A 13,876-nucleotide genomic window follows, 5' to 3' on the forward strand; every position below is an offset into this window, starting at 1 on the left:
GGTCCTTTTTCTTAACCTGACTGCGGGAATATTTCCCTCCCCACATGTCTCTCCATTGACATTCGGGACAACGGTCGGCTCGGAGCTGAAATCTCTCCCTCCTAATATACCCGTCAAGCTCTCCAACGCCCCCCCCCCCCCCGCCCCCCGCACCGTTTCGGCTCACGCACAGTGAGGGTGTGTGACAGGTCGCGTGTGCGTTTGTGGCAACCAAGTCTGCAGCACTCGCCAAACCTGTTCTTCCTCTCCCGGTCCCCAGAAGTCTCTCCAGCTGACCGGACCTACGCCTGGCAGCGCTTGGCACACGCAGCGCTGGGGTTGAGATCCAGTCGGTGCTAGGCGCCGCCAGGCAACAGCGGGGCGAGCGACTGCGTCCTCCTCGGTCTCGTTCCTCCTCTAGCTGCCCCGCCCAGGGCGCACTCCAGCTACCTCTTTGGGCTGTCTTCCAGCCGTCGCCCCTGGGTTCCCTGGGCTTCCCAGAGTGAAATCGAAGGTGAAAGAAACAAGAGGAGGGCGGGAGGTGGGGAGGAGGAGCCTCCGGCCGGGGGAGAGAGTGGGAGGAGCCTTCAGCCCAGGGGGTAGCGTGGGCGGAACCTTAGGGGCGGATCTGGGTGGAGAAAGGGGCTGGGCAAACCCGGTGGAGGGTTGGCCACGCAGGCGCGGGGGGCAGCTCCGAGAACCCCACGCGGGAGCTTCTGGAGTCTCCAGCCACCGCTTCTCACTTCATTGGAGAAGGGGCTGGGGCCGGGAGGGGAGCTAATAAAGAGTGAATGAGCTGCAGCCGCTGTGGCGGCCGGAGAGTGCCCGAGCGGCACCGGAGCGGTGCGACCGGGAGGCGGCGAGGGGAGGTGGTTCGCCTTGTCCCTCCCACCCGCCTTTCTCTCTCTCTCTTCCTCCAGCTGGTCTCAGAGCCCGGCTCGGTCCGGTCCCTCCGTCCCCACCCCGCACTCCTCCACCTCCTCCGAGTCCCACTCCTCACCTAGGGCGCCCTGCACTGCCATGGGTTAGGGTGGGGGCGCGAGCCGCGCGAAGGACTAGCCCTGTGCATCCGCCGGGGGGCGCGGAGCCCGAACGCCGCTCGCCGCTCGTCGGCTCAGGGCATGGGGAGCGCGGTGTGAGCCCGCACCCGGGGAGGACGCGGGAGCTGCGGAGACGGGCGCGAGGAGGAGGAGGAGAACGGTGGATTGGAAGGACCCGAGGGAGGAAGGGAGGGTGGGGAAGCGAGGGAAAAGTGAAGCTGGGAGGAGAAAGCGGCGGAAGGTGGGGATTGATGCTTCTGTTTTTTGTTGCCGCTGTTGCCCTCGCGCTGGTAGCCGAGCCGGAGGGAAGGCGGTGGAGAGATGATTGCAGAGTTGGTGAGCAGCGCTCTGGGGCTCGCTTTGTATCTCAACACCCTGCGTGCGGATTTCTGCTACGATGACAGGTAAGGGGGTGAGAGGAAGGGGTGGCGGGCTGCTTGGGGACTCCGCGATAGCTCTGAAGCTTCCTGCTTTAAGGTTCGAAGTGCGTCTTGGGGGGACTGGTCCAGCACCTGAAGGTTTCGGAGACGCATAAACATCAACACCTAAAGCAAACGCCGGGGACGCGGGCGCACTGGACGGGCTGAGGGAGTTTGGGTTCCTAGTCTGCAGCAGGTTCCTCTCCCTTGCTTCTAGGCTGTTGGCAGACGCTTAAGTTTCTTAGCGGAAATCACAGCAATTTGGGAAACTCTTTAACGAACGTATTACAAAATAATCTTAGGTATTCCATGGTGCAACAAAAGCACATTGAGCGATTTTACGTCTGGTCTGGAAGGAAGCTGCTCCCCGTCCCCTAATAGATCTTCCCTGTAATGTTTCCTTTTATTGATGGGACACTTATTTCCCGAGGTTAAAACATACGTTTGACAGTTGCCAAAACAGTGGAGAAATCGCACTCTGTTTCAACTTTCCCTTTTGACGTATGGTGTACTTTACTTTGAGCCAGGATAATGCTGCTGGTCATCTCTTACGCTCCCCCGCCTCCCTCACCGATCGATGGAGTAGCACTTTGTAAAAGCCTGGGTTTTCGTTTCTGTTTGGGAGTTTTACATTAGACGTTAGCGATTCTTTTGTGCTAATTGGGGAAGAAGACGCCCCTAGAGACTGAAGTTGTCTTCTGCGTTTGGGTTAGTTTGGGTGGCTAATGAGACCTGAACTGTGTTGTCAAAGAAACTGCATCGATTTCTGGGAAATGTCACAGTTGTGCTCGTGTCTCTACCTATTTTTTAAACGTTGTTAGTGTTTAGAAACTGATGAAAAGCTCTAATAGCCATTAGGGAAAATTCCAATTTGTGCCTTTCCGGTGACTTAATCTGATTACAATTAAAACAGATGCATAATTAAAATATATTAGGGAGAACAGCCCGCCTGGCTAAACTTATTAACCGTCCTGGGGTGTTTTCATGCTCCATTGAAATTAAACCATCCAAAAAGTGAGCACAGATTTGCTTTGACAGCTTTTCAGCAGCCTCTCTGGGTTATGGAAAGTGAATGGATCCTCAGGGTCAGGGCGAGGCAGTGAGTGAACTTAAGCAAAGTGGTTGACAGTGAGGGGAGAGGAAGGCAAATTTTTCTCCCGGTGGTGCTTAGCCATATTCTGTATCCTCTCGTGTGCCCACTCTACAGCTAAAAGCATGTTCATGGATGTATGCCTTCAGTCAGCGAATCTTGGTTCACACCCACATGTCTGTTATGAAATACCCTGATAATAGGTACAAGAACATCCAGCAAACCCTTCTTAATTCATTTTATGTAGTGTCTATCAGAGACTAGTTGATAGGAAGCCACTGTTACACATAAACTTTTCCTCAACTTTTAAGCAGTGTACACATTTCAGCAGTTTTGCTACGTGCTTCGAGAAGTAAATGGTCTGTGTGTAAGAGTGAGGTCAGCTGCTTCTGTGCCCTCCAATTTTGTGTTACTCTGCACCTGCTATTTCTAGAATATTGGCAGGAAAAGCTCTTGCTTCCAAAGTTGGGTGACTTTTCACTAAAGCGAGCTCAGGGAAGAATCTGGGCAGTTACTGGCACTGTTGGGGACAGTTTGAAGAGTAAGCATTTAAACCAATAATTTAGGGCTTATATAAAAAAGTAACTTACTGTAATACTGTAACTATTGTAGAACACTGTGATAAATCAAGCAAATAGCATGGTGTGGCTATTCTTTATTGCTGTCCAGTTCTTTAAAAAGTACATGTCAGAAGAAACTATCCTAATAAAGATTAAGGCTGGAACTAAACTACATTTGCATGTACATTTCTCTGTAGACTTAATGCTTACTTTGTGTTCTTTAATCAGCAGTCAGAAGTGTTAGTGTTGTAACTCGGCAGAATGGTGTGAGTGTGATGATAAATTAGTTGTGCTTTGATAGTTGGCAATTGTTATAAGTTCTTTACCTGCTATAGATTGAATGGAGCGTCAAAATTCCTGAGTTATACCTAGCTGCATAGATGAATTTAATGTGATGATTTGCCCGTATCATCTAATTGATAGCATGCCCAATGTATGACATATAGACAATATATACCATTATGATGTTAAAGACCTGTAAATATACATTACACTTAGTTACAATTCGAAAAGTGTATTTTACTCTAATTTTCTTGGTAGCAGAACTGCGTATGCAATCACATACTCTTGAGAGTATGAAATCTTACAAGTGTCACACTTGGTTTTTATGAATCCTAGAAATTATGAAATATGTATTAGTAGAAGCATGGCACATATTTGGTGTCTGCATAGCATGTTCAGGTGATTCAGTGCCAAGGTTTCTTCTGTCTCACTGCTCTAACTCGCTTGTGTGAGAAGCAGGGAAAATAGCTGGGGAGTCAAGTGGAAACTGTAGGATGATGATAATGTGTTTAGTTCCACCACTCCATTTCATACTACAAAGACTCAAGTGTAAAACTTTGTTTAAACTACATCTGTGGCTTCTGCCGAAATACCGCCCACTCCCCTTCACTCCCCCCCCCCCCCCCACCACCCTAGGAACTTTTGTGAAATATGGTTCTTCAAGGAGAGGGCAGTGCTGGGAGTGGAGGAGCAGCTCAAGGAAGGGAGGTGGCTCTTACGCTCGACTTGCTTAACTAAAGCAAGACTCTGCATTTTAGCTGAAGAATCTGGCATTTACTGTAGGAGGGCTTTCTATTGCTTCAGCTTAAACATTACTGCTGTGGTACTTCTCCAAGTTATCATTTCTTTTAAATGTAGTGCTCAGGTTTACTTTATAAACTATATATGTAATTATATTCAGTGTTTGATGTAGCTTGGTTGAGATTAAGTGGTAATCTGAAACCTTCTTCGAGCAAAATCAATTTCCCTATGGTAAAATTGAATAGTTTACAAGTGTTTCTGTGCTAAATGTAAGACTATGGCTCTGATGTGATGAAACAAACAGTAGAAGAGTAGAATTCATCATATCTGATGAAAAAGCATATACAGTTTCAGCTTCTTCCCCTCCCCCCTTGCCTTCAATCTAGTAAAGACTGTATTGAATCTTAAATTGTGGTTAGAGTAAAATTGGAATTATAAACATGCAGTCTTTGCCAAAGTTGAAGTCATGCTGCGTGTGACTTCGTGAAGGACTGTCTCCCTTTCTGGAGAAATTTGATGTTAGGTCAGTGGGAAAAACTTGCTGACCCCGAATTCTCTGCTGTCTTACATATTTGTCGAGGATAACATTGCATCACTTCCCCTGCATCCTCTTTAGAAGTCCTGCTATGTTTTGCATAAAGATAGCACTAAAAGAAGAGTCAGTTTACTTCAAAGCAACAAAAGTAAAATATAACTGCTGTTTCGTAGTGTGATTTCATTTGGCACATATCGTCTAATTGACGGCATGCCCTTTGTGATAGATAAGTAAGAACATAATGCACCGAATACATCTTTTTAGTCTCATGTGAGTAAAATAATGCATTAGTTTTTTTAAAAAAAGACAATTTGAGTTTTTGAAAGTGGGAAATGCGTTTGTGGCTGCTTTGAAAAGTTTTTTCCTTATTGCCCATTCTGCAACTTTTAAACTCACCCATGATCATTAGCATTACCTTTAGGTTCCTTAGTTATTGGTGTGCAGTAATTTTGTGAAACTTGGAGAAGCAACTCCACAGCAGGAATTTCTACTCTTGAAATCAAACCTACTCCAAACTTTCAGTAGCACATCCCTAATTTAGTTATTCATTCAGGTGTAAATGTAAATCTCAGTTTTATAGAAACACTTGTTAAGGTTTTTTTTCCCTTAATGTTATAAAGAGTTTGGTTAACAGTATTTAAAATGAAGGAATAGAGGATTTAAGGTATATTGACAAGCTTTTTAGAAAAACTTTTTTTTTTTCCCTGAAGATATTCAACTATACTTTCTACTTGGTCTTTTAGTGTTATTATCTGTTTGGTTTTTGACCTGGTATAAGAATAGCTTGTGAAATGATCAGTCCCTCTAACGTCTCTCTGAAAAGTTCTCTCTAATAAATTTGCCTTGGACCAATCTGGGTTTGTTATCTTAAAATTCTAGTATGTTCAACCACTGAAGGCATGTCTGGTATTTAGTAAAACCATGTTTAGAAAGAATTACTATAAAATCAAAGTAAATAAGGGAGAAGTTTGCTTTGCATCAAAGGTTGTCTCTTCAGGTCTTTATTGGAAGAAGCTAATGTGTACAAGAGTTTTATTTTACTCTCATTTCCTTCCCAGTTGATAATGTACTAAAAAAAAGGCCAGTGGGTACAGTTCATAGTTTATGAAATATTATGAAATATTTTATGTGACATTTTATTTTCTAGCTAAGTTTTGATTGTTTAATCAGATCTATGTGGAAAAGGTTCATTTTGCTGTTTGAATAAGTTCATCTCTTAACAGTAAATTAAAATTAAAATTCGGTGAAGCAGGTATGGACCACTTTGCCTTACCTCCATCGAGCTTGTCACATGGGGTTTATCCTAGCAAATGACCCAGATAGAAGCACTGAACGGACATGTGCAAATGCCATAGGGGAAATTGCTTGCCAGCCATCTGTCTCTTAGTTTTTCTCATTTATAAATACACTATATTTGGGGGAGGGACTGCATTTATTGCACATTATTAGTTTACATCATCTCATCATCTGCACTTAGTTTTTCAGAGCTAACGTGTCCCTACAGTAACACTGAATTCCCTGCTGCTATAATTCTGAAATAGCTACAACCTTTTGGATTCCAACATGAGTTAAGAGCAGTTTGTCTTCCTAATCTCTTTGTTGCTGTTCAGCGTGCTAAAAGCACTTGTTTAAAATGCCCTTGATGGTGCAGCTGTTTATCATAGGCGAAGGGTTCGTTTTCTCTAAAACAGGCACCTTCATAACATTAGGAAAGGACAAAGTTTACCCTTAAGGCGCTCCGATAAATCTGTGGCTGACAGACCTACTTTCTTATAACTTCATTATTCTCACCCAGCATGCTTTCAACACTAACATTCATCTCTTAAATTTTTTGGTCCTCTCTTGGAAGCTAAGTCTTACATGAGCTTTGGGTCCTTCCTTTAATGGCTTCACAAAAGTGACAAGTGTGGCAGCCTTGATGGAAGGGACAAGTGGGTTGCTGAACGTAAGGACCTTCCCTCTATGAATAGCTGTCCTCATTAAGAGCCTAGTTGAAAAAAGTGGAGAGGCCTGTCACCAGGAGCTACATCCTATTTTTCACGGGTTGAAAAAGGCGTAATGTTTTGAATCATTACAGGTGTAATTATGCACAACGCTAGATGGTTTCTTTGAAGATTTGATTTGTATGTGTTTTTGAGGAATAAAGGACTACAGTCATTAATTCACTAATTATGAACACCACTAGACATGGGCTTCCCTTATATATGGTGCATAATACAAACAGCAGCTGTTCCCCATTGTCAGTGAGCGTCCCTGTCCGTCCTTTCCTACCTGTACTTTACCAGGTACTATATAGTGTTTGAATCTGGGAATCTGGTGATGGACATAAAAAATGCTGATAGCTTGTCCTTTAGCAGAATTTCACTTGCATTGACTCATGTTTATTTTGATTGATACTCGTATTTTTAAACTTTTATTGGGATTCTGTTGGCTTCTTTCCCAGAGCATCTCTGCTGAGGATACATGGTCGATGGTTTGAACTGGACCTCTTCTTGATCTGGTGCTCATTGGCAGTTTATTCATAGCTGTGGAAGCTTTAGAATACCTTTCCCAAATGGCTCCTTCCTAATTGTTCAGGTCAGTTGTTTTCCTTGGAGGTCTGCAGTGGCTGAACTCTTTGAGTTAACTAGATTTGCCTTGACTGGTCATAGGGATTGAAGACTTTTGCCTAGAGATTATTTTGGTTGTATTTTCTAGGCAGTTAATTCCAACAAGATGCAGCACTGTCAAATTTCTATTGATCTCTTTTCCTCCACTCTGACAGTTTAGTTTTTCAGTTACATTTGTCAGTTTCTCTGGTACTCAAGGTTTCTTAGAATAAAAGTTATAGGTGTTTGTTTCAGTCTTTTAGAAACTTTTGGGAATTACAATTTTGGGTTCATCCGTGAGCTTTTTTCTTTACAGGTAAGTAGGAAAGAATTGAGTAAGCCTATCTATTCAGGAGAAATTTGAAGAAGGCGGGAACACTGAAATGATTTGTTTTCAAGATTCTACATTAAAAGTTTCTGTTGTGTTTTTAAAGTAATTTATTTTATTTAAGGGCACTTCATAAGATACAGTTAATTTGAGTAACTAGAAATGATTGTTTTAAAGATGAGATGGAGAGAGATTTTGACTTGCTGATGTCTAAAAAATTAATTTGGAAAAGAGATTAGAATTCAAAACCCTAACTCCACCTTTAGATTCCATTTTATCATGGAAATAAGTGAAATTATATGTACATTTACTTATTCCGAGGCTATAAACATGCCGCATTGCTTGAGGGCAGTGCTACTGTATCTGTTTTAAAAGTACCTTAGTACGTGGCAGAGGAGATGCTGTTTGCTTATGATAAATTGGTGTAAGCTTTTGTTTCTTGATTTCTTTGCTGGGGCATTTTGTGATATCAGGGTGAGGCAGGGTCTGAAGCGTGGCACAGCATATAGTTATTGTCAAGGAGACTGACTAAATTACATGATTTGTCAAATGAAACACACATCAGTGCCCTTGGAATAGCAGCTATGTGGTAGGTGCTGTGTCCAAATAAAATGTGTCTTTCCTTTTGTCTTTGATGACTGGTCTTTATTTCTGTGGAATTTATTATAATAAATGTGTGATTATTCCTCAGGAGCATGAAGTTAAAAAAAAAAAAAAGCAAGTTCACTATAGTCTTATGATTATGGTTTAACTAGGAAACAATTGTATATTGTCATTACAGAGCCATTTGGGAAAAGGGGGGTAAGGCTGGCAGCTGTGTTGTTCCCCTGGGGACCATTCTCCTTGTTTTATAAACTATCTTTTGTGTACCTCTGCCCTCCTATCTTCAGGTTTTTAAAGGTATTATAAATACTGAGCCTGCTGCTTTGGGTTGTAAAAGATGTCTTAAGGTAGAATACTTGGGTCCGAATAGTTTGTCAGGTGTACTTTTAGAATAGGATGTTTCCCTCCTCCTCCAAATAATTAACTACAGGACTGCTCTCCCAAAGAAATTGAAAAGAGCTCATTTTGACAAAGCAAGCTTCTAATGGCAAATTTTCCAACTACAAGTTTGCAGAAGAAAACTTCTCCGATGATGAAGAAGTTTAATCAGGCAAAAAGACATTTTTATTTGCAGAAATAGGCCCTTTAGTGGGAGGCAATTACTTCTAACTGATGTGAAAAACTAGTATACCTGAATTCATTTGGTAAACCTTATTTAAAATAGGAAGGTTATTCTTGTTATTCTATTGAAAGAAAAAAAATGGAGCTGAGTTGTGTCACTGAATTTATATTAAAGAAATAAGGTTTTTACAATTTAACCCACTCTTATAGGGATATGTACTGACTTAACCAAAGAAAATGAATTTGAGATTTGAACAAAAATCTATTATAAAGACACCAGTGTCCAGCCTGAAATTACCAACTGTAGTTTGCCACAGATACCTAGTCTTCTATTTAAAATATCCTATTGAAATGATCTCTTTTGGTTTCCTCCACCTTTATATTTTTAAGAGTCTTTGTATTTTTTCTTTTAGAAACAGTGGTGTTTTTGGCTTTCGTTCCATGTTGAACAGAAAATGAAATTTCACTGTTTTAAAACCTCTTGTATGTCATTAACATAAAGTAAACCATTTCTGTGAGAGAGTATTTAGTAGCTTCTTTTAAATTCAGGCCTGATATGATACTGAGGATGCCTGTGGTAGGCCAGGGGGCTTTAGACCTGGTCCTCTCTCATAAACCCCCACCTCCACACCCTACCTTCATCCTTTGATATGGGTGATTACCTTTTAGAAAATCTTTTAAAATGCAGTTCAAATTCTCAGTTTCTTTGAACCAGATGGATATTTTGGTACCTCTCCTAAAAGGACATTTTTGAGCTGGGCCTCTTGTTGGATCTCTTTCCATCTATGTATATGTATATGTTTCTAGATCAGCGCTTCCCAAACTTCAATCTGCCTGCACATCACCCGGGCTTGTTAAAATGCAGATTCTGCCTGGAGTGGGTCTAAGAGTCTGCATTTCTGTCATTCCCAGGTGTGATAGATACGGCTGGTTCATGTAATGTACACATTAGTTCAGTGTGTTTTACAGATATTCGGAAAAGACTGCCTAAATTCCTGTATTAAAAAAGATTTAGGATAATCTTTTATATCTCAAAAGCGTATGAGTTTAGCCATTTTATTTAATCTCTCTGTTTTGTTTTATATTTGTTCAATCATGACATCTTTAAATTGATCTTAAGAGTTTAAGATATTGTGTACATTTTGAAAAGGTAGAGAGCCTGCTAAAATCTAGGAGATGATCTCTATTGAAATATCTTGTCACCAACTTGTATTTACAGTATCATCTTCTTTGTAGTTACTGTGGAGACAGATGTTGGATTCTGAGTTTTACAAATAAACTGATAGGCGGTTGCCTTAGGCTTATGACTTGAATAGATGCTGATGCCTAAACTGAGTCTATAGCCAGTGCCTTGATGAGTTTGTACTTTTGTTGAACAATCCCTTGTAAGGAAACTTGGCTTACACTGAATGAAGATTATAGATGTCAGGCAGGTGGCAAAATATAGGCATTAGGCAGCTGAGAGCAGGAAAGATAAAGATTTATTAATGATATTCAGGCACTGCGTGATGCTACTGGGTAAAGGTATATCTACATAGTATTAGAAATGCTTGGGCCCCTTTGATTTTTTTTTAACCTGGTACACTATACCTCAGCCTTTGGGCGCTTTGGTGGATTTCTGAATAGGTGAATACCATATATATGTGAAGTTTTCCATTCCTACTTAGTAGAAATCTTTTTAAAGAACTTATTCTAAAATAAGTTATAATTCTTTCTTTCTTTTTAAAACACTGTCCTCTGTACTACAGGCAGTATTGTGAAAGAACACTGGGCCAAGATAAAAGAGGAGAGGTCTTTAGTCTCGGAAATAACACTTAATTAACTAGTACTTGAGCTACTAAGCCTCTAAAACTTGGTCTTGTAATTGGTCAGGAAGTGCAAATGATGATAACAGCTGCCAACCACCGAGTGAGGACCGAATGGAATAGTCTGATGAATGTTTTCTGTGTGTTTAAAAAGCTGCATGATGTTGCAGTCAGATGTAGACGGTGTTGGACCAGAGGATGAATGACTCAGTTATCCCCGTACGTTAGCATCTCACTCTCTTCTCCCCTGAGAACAGAGCTGTGTTCTACTCCATGTCCTGGCTCACTTTTTCACTCAGAGTCAATGGTTGAGCTCCTGTGGTCTCAGCTTCTATTGCCTGCCCCATCTCTGCTTCTAATCTCTGGCCACCCTTTTGGTCAGCTGTCCCTGGTCTCACTGTAGAAGCAGGTTTCGCTCTCCTGTATTTCTTTTCTGCTGCTTTCCCTTTGTTTCTGGTCTCTGTGCTTATTTTGAATAGATATTCTGGCCAATCTGAGCACTTCTTTCCTTCTGCAGGGTGAAAGGACCAATTGCAGTGCATCGGGTGTGAATAATCTTTGGTACTCTGGTTCTGCTTGGCAGGGTATATTGTTACTGGGTACTCATGATCTCTCTCTTCAATGAAACCCCTTTTCTTTTGGGAGTATGTTCAGATTTAGAGCAGTTCTGGCAACCCAGTGATTAGGAAAGATAGATGTCAGATAAGCTGAAGTTTTTCTGCATTGAAGTGTTTGTGTTAATCAGTGGTGTACTGAGAATCTGTAGTAAGTGTGCTTAGCACATGTACTAGATGGTGACATCTAATATCTAAACCTGGTGATACATTTTTGTAACTAATTAGAAAATGTTTTTTTTCTTTTAGACCTTTCCAAGCAACAAGGTGGCAAAAAGTACAAAGACCACAAGAGTTTTAGAACCAGATAAACTAGGGATCTAATCCCAGAACTGTTACTTGCTAATTGTGTAATTTTGATTGTGTTACTAAAACTCTGTTCCTGTTCTATAGAATGAGGATAGTAATACCTAGAGTTCTTGGGAGAATTTAATAAGTTTTATAAAATGCCTGGTACAGTGGTATCTGAGATACTTATTAAGTATTTCTCTTGATCAAGAAATTATTCATTAACTTTATAGCTGATATTTTAAAATCGTTACAACATCTAAAAATATTGTAGAGCACTTAGGGAATTTTCATTAAAGCCAATATTCAAAATTTAAACTTATTTCCAATAATATTTAACTTGGTATTGCAGATAGATTTAGTGTCACTGAAAAGTTCGGTGAAGTATATTAAATAATTACTAATTTAAAATTTTAATTTTCATCTTGGGTTATGGGTTTGGAGAAATGATGTTGAAATTTAACCATTATATACACACACATGCGTGCATACACACACACAAATTTTGGCAATAAAATGTTTGTGGTATATACTTAACTGTATAACTGAATCACTTTGCTGTATACCTGAAACTAACACAGCATTGTAAGTCAACTACACTCCAATAAAATTAAAACATAAAAAAAAATTAATTGAACAACCAATTAAAAAAAAAGTACATACGAAACCCAGAACTCAGATATCTCCCATCTTCTTCACTTCAAGTGACTTTCTTCTTTAGATTAGATAATACTTACTGTGTGTAGGAGCGTAGGCAAAATTATGATTTCTTAGCATCTTATAAGAATTGTTTCACTCTCTGATGTGTAGCTTAGATTTTTAAGGAAAATCATTGTTTAAGGACATATCTTAATATTAAGTTATTCCTTATTAATATTAATAAGAAAAATCTTAATGAAAATATGGAGTTGTTTTCGGTTATGTTGCAAAAGATAATGTTGAGTAGAGAGTTAGCCCAAATCCCAGGAATACTTTTTATATATCTTTTGTTTTACAGTGAGTAAATTGGATAGAAAAGCTCTGTTCTTTGAAGCCTTTTCTGGGAAGCTTTTTGCTCTCTAACTTGCTCTCTCACCAGGACCTACATCTCACATTAATTTATTTACAAGTAGTTCTGCCTTTAAGAATATTGATCTCTTTCTTGATTAAAACAGATCTTTCACATGTTTACTTACCATTTGACACTAACATTTCTGGCTTTCTCCCCCACTCCCCCCCCCCCCAAAAAAAGAAAATACTTTCCCCCTCAAAGTCCAAGTAAGCTTAGCATGTTGAAGGTTTACTGTATTTATAACACGGTTTCCTCTTTAAAGTCAGGGTGAGGCTCTAATGATCCTCTAGGGTTCTTCCAGCTTAAAGCAGGTCACAGTTACCGGGTTTAGGGTTTGGGCTCATTTGCCTAAGAACTATATATGATATTGGCCATTTGGAGGCAATTGATAATGTTTTCAGTAAAACATTGGGCATTTTGCTACACATGCCAGATCAACTAGGGATCTAATGTTTTACAGTGAAAATGAAAATGAGGCATTAATACAACAAACCATATCAACCACAGATGTTTTTACCTCAGCCATGATCATCATTTTATTTCTCATGTGTTACCTTCTTATTGGTTGGAATGTTTATTACTCTGTTCCTATTAATAACTAAATTCTAACAGCAAGTGGCAAGCTCCTAAAAAGGAGAGCACTTTTGGTTCTTGTTGGATAGCAGCCTAGTTTTCTCTAGTGCACATCTGTTCCTTGGAACATTTTTAGAATGTTCAGGTGAAAATTTCATCCAGTATTTTAAGAAACCAGATTCTGTTACTGATGGGTTAAAAAAAGATCCGTCATACTGTTTTAATTTATTAAAGGGAAACGACAAATGCTTTCTGTACGATGGCTCTCAACTCTCTGGGATTAATTTAAATAAGTACAAGAAACCAATAATTCAGGACCTTATTAAACATGCCTCAGCAGTTGATTTTTAAGACTAAAGAAAAGACCAACAGCTGGATTTCTCCAGGGTGAGGAGTTGGATGGAAAGGACGGGTTATCTACTATGAAGGAGAAGGTTAAGTTTGACATCCCTATAAATGAACTTTGGTGAAATTGAGAGGAGTTGACTTGAAGAGTATTTTGCCCCTTTCTTGTTTATGATACAGTGCTTTCCTTTTATGGTATAGAGGAGGGATCATTATAGAGGAATTGGGATGACCTTTCTTCGTGAGGGGAAAACAGAGGCACTGCAATGGAAGATGGGTCATTTTGATTGGTACCTCTGTGGATTAGAACCAGAGCAGCAACTGATTGACAGCTTCTTGAGGTTGAATCAAGACAGGTTGTTAGAATGGAAATCCTCTGAATTCAACTGTATTTGTGGAAAGTAGGTCTTTGGTGTTTCAAAAAATTCTCTGGTAGATTTTGATTGCATGCGGAATTTGGGGTGTGTGTTATAA

General features: G+C 40.3%; 1 protein-coding gene across 2 annotated transcripts in view; it reads left to right on the forward strand.

Moving 5' to 3' along the window:
- The first annotated feature begins 660 nt into the window (after positions 1-660).
- TMTC2 (transmembrane O-mannosyltransferase targeting cadherins 2) overlaps positions 661-13,876 on the forward strand; it is an 892,687-nt gene continuing 879,471 nt past the window's right edge. The window contains exons 1-2 of one of the 2 annotated variants that reach the window (XM_068561154.1): positions 661-848; positions 1,314-1,423. In XM_068561154.1, coding sequence (XP_068417255.1) covers positions 771-848; positions 1,314-1,423 — 188 coding nt within the window. In that variant the 5' untranslated portion in view covers positions 661-770. The remainder of the gene's footprint in view (positions 849-1,313; positions 1,424-13,876) is intronic. The other variant, XM_068561153.1, reaches the window with a different exon arrangement.

This window comes from Eschrichtius robustus, chromosome 13, assembly GCF_028021215.1.
Source record: "Eschrichtius robustus isolate mEscRob2 chromosome 13, mEscRob2.pri, whole genome shotgun sequence".
In the NCBI taxonomy this organism is placed as follows: domain Eukaryota; kingdom Metazoa; phylum Chordata; class Mammalia; order Artiodactyla; family Eschrichtiidae; genus Eschrichtius; species Eschrichtius robustus.